The sequence below is a fragment of the Hibiscus syriacus genome, unplaced genomic scaffold, assembly GCF_006381635.1.
Source record: "Hibiscus syriacus cultivar Baekdansim isolate YM2019G1 unplaced genomic scaffold, ASM638163v2 tig00110548_pilon, whole genome shotgun sequence".
NCBI classification, from domain to species: Eukaryota; Viridiplantae; Streptophyta; class Magnoliopsida; order Malvales; family Malvaceae; genus Hibiscus; species Hibiscus syriacus.
Window position 1 is genome coordinate 272,925 of NW_024062775.1, and position 2,806 is coordinate 275,730.

Consider the following 2,806-nt stretch of genomic DNA (forward strand, 5'->3'; position numbering starts at 1 on the left):
TACATGTCTCTTCTATCTCTCAATGGAGTCATAATATTTTGGCATTGAAAAACAATTGATCCCTTATTAGATGAGATTCTCCACCCAAAATCAAAAGGAGTGAACCGCCTATAACCACTGTAACTCAATTATTCACATCAACATAATTTATGGTACTTTATGTTTTTATATATTTTTACTATTTTAAAAATTATTTATATTTTAAATTTAAATATATTTTAAATTTTTAATTTTTCTAAAAAAATAAATAAACCTTCAAGCTTTCCAAAAAAAATGAATTAGGCCATTAAATTTGACTAAGAGAATTAATTAAACCCTTGACACATTATCAACCACTGTGAACATCTACATCACCACTATGAATATCTATTTTAACATTACGAATCATCATGTCAACATCAAATTATCAACTCATACATTCATATCAGTTTTTTAAATTCAAAAGTTACATTAAGGTTTAAAAAAAATTGAGGATCTCAAATATTATTGAATGTATAATAATAAGCCTTAGAAATTTCTGCAAAAATACTAGTTAAAGGAATTCCATTTCCGCTGTGAATCAAACTAAATTATTGTTCATCAATAATTGTGTGTGTGTGATTTTCATTTCATTTTGTTTTCTTAGTTACAATAATGGTGGTATATGCTAAATTAACCATAACATGAACTTTGAAGTTTAAACTCTAAGCCTAAGAGTTGAAGGATTAATGTCAAAATTTTATCATTTTTGAACATATAAGTATTCATGTTGTTAATGCTAAACAAAGATATCCACATATGTATAAACAAACATGTTTGTGAATGTTAAACGAGTATGTTCATGAACGTTAAATAAACCAATCACGAACACCTTTAAAATAAATAAACGAACACGAACATAATATTAAAATTTTAAACAAACACGAATCAAATATAAACATCTTTCAAAAATAAATAAACAGACACAAACAAAATATTATTAGTTTAAACTCGTTCATTTACGCTTCTATGTAAACTATCCATCACTGGTCATAGAATAAGGATTGGGAGGCCTTTGCCTCATTAATCCTTTCAAATATATATATATAAATGAAATTACACATTAATTCAATTTTAACCCTTCTACAATTTCTATCTTCGCCCAAGGTCATCAATACTAATAAATAGTAATCAATATTAATCGTAAATAACACTAAGAAAAAGGAAACCATCAATGAACGATCATAATAACGACGAGCTGTGATCGATAGCTATTTATATCCAACCTTTCTCTCTCTCTCCATGAGTTTAATGCAATTGCTGTCGTCTTTTTGACTCTTTGGAGTGGAAGTTGGAACTCGGAAGGGCCACCTTTCCCCCTCATTTTAAGTCACAATCCTCTCTATCTTGCACTTTCGTTTCTATATATGTAAATCCTCCAACATCAACATTCTTTGTCTTCGGCTCTTGTCTTAAAGCTCCCTACTTCATATCCCTAAAGAAAAACCAAGTGCAGATTTTCAAAAGGAAAACAAGCTCTGATAATGGGAAGACAACCTTGTTGTGACATAGTTGGTGTAAAGAAAGTGCAATGGACTCCTGAAGAAGATATCATCTTGGTGTCCTATATTCAAAAACATGGTCCTGGGAATTGGAGGGCTATTCCTACAAAAACAGGTTTTCTTCTACAATTGTTCTGGTATTTGTTCTTAAAGGAGATTCAATCATGCAAGTATTGATCTTCTTTTTTTCAGGGTTGCTTAGATGTAGCAAAAGCTGCAGACTTAGATGGACAAATTACTTGAGGCCTGGTATTAAAAGGGGTAACTTTACAGAAAATGAAGAGAAGATGATAATCCACCCCCAAGCTCTTTTAGGCAACAGGTAATTAACTAGTATTTAATAAGTTGGTTCTGTCAAAGAAGTGTAATAAATGGTGGTGCATTTAATATTGTTGCAGATGGGCTGCAATAGCATCTTACCTTCCTCAAAGAACAGACAATGACATTAAAAACTATTGGAACACTCATTTGAAGAAGAAGCTGAAGAAACTCCAAGGCCATGAAGGTTATTCTAGAGATGGGTTTTCATCATCACCATCACCATCATCATCATCAGCAGCATCATACCAGATTTCTAGAGATCAATGGGAGAGGAAGTTGCAGACTGATATCCGGATGGCTAAAAAAGCTTTATCTGATGCAATATCCCCAGTGAAATCAAGTGGTTCAGTTGAGTTTGAACCCTTCAATGGCCACACATCTTATGCAAAACCAAGTGGATATGCTTCGAGCACTGAAAACATAGCTAAGTTGTTGAAAGGATGGATGAGAAATCCCTTGAAAATGGCTGATTCTGCAGATTTTAGTGCAGAAGGGACTGATCCAGTGAAGGAAGAGAAGAACAGTGAGGGTTTTCAATCAGTTTTAGGGTTTGAATCTTTAGATTCTTCCATTTCTGATATCTCACAGTCTATGTCACCTGAGGCGAGCCTTTCACAAGACGAAAGTAAGCCAAATGTTAATGCACAAACCCAGCTTTCATTGCTCGAGGAATGGGTTTTTGATGAAGGCAAAGATTACCAACTTTGTGATTTGGCATTAGATGAAAACGTTAATTATTTCTAAAGGGGAAGTTGTTTGCTTTATTGGCTTCCTTGGGATACTACTTTTGATCTTGGTTAATTTATAATGTTTTTGGGTTTAGGGTTTGTTAAATGAAGAAATTATTAGTAGTCACCCCTTTTAATGGTACAACAAATTTAATGTATAAATTACATATCGAAGAATTCATTCAGTGATTCTTATAATAAAAAGGAATGTTATTTTTTTAAGATTATGAGTTTAAG

General features: G+C 32.3%; 1 protein-coding gene across 1 annotated transcript; it reads left to right on the forward strand.

Moving 5' to 3' along the window:
- Nucleotides 1-1,502: 1,502 nt before the first annotated feature.
- Nucleotides 1,503-2,585, forward strand: LOC120130601 (transcription factor MYB30-like). Its single transcript, XM_039147811.1, has 3 exons — nt 1,503-1,635; nt 1,713-1,842; nt 1,919-2,585. Exons 1-3 carry the CDS (start codon nt 1,503-1,505, stop codon nt 2,583-2,585), a joined length of 930 nt encoding a protein of 309 aa, XP_039003742.1.
- Nucleotides 2,586-2,806: the final 221 nt, after the last annotated feature.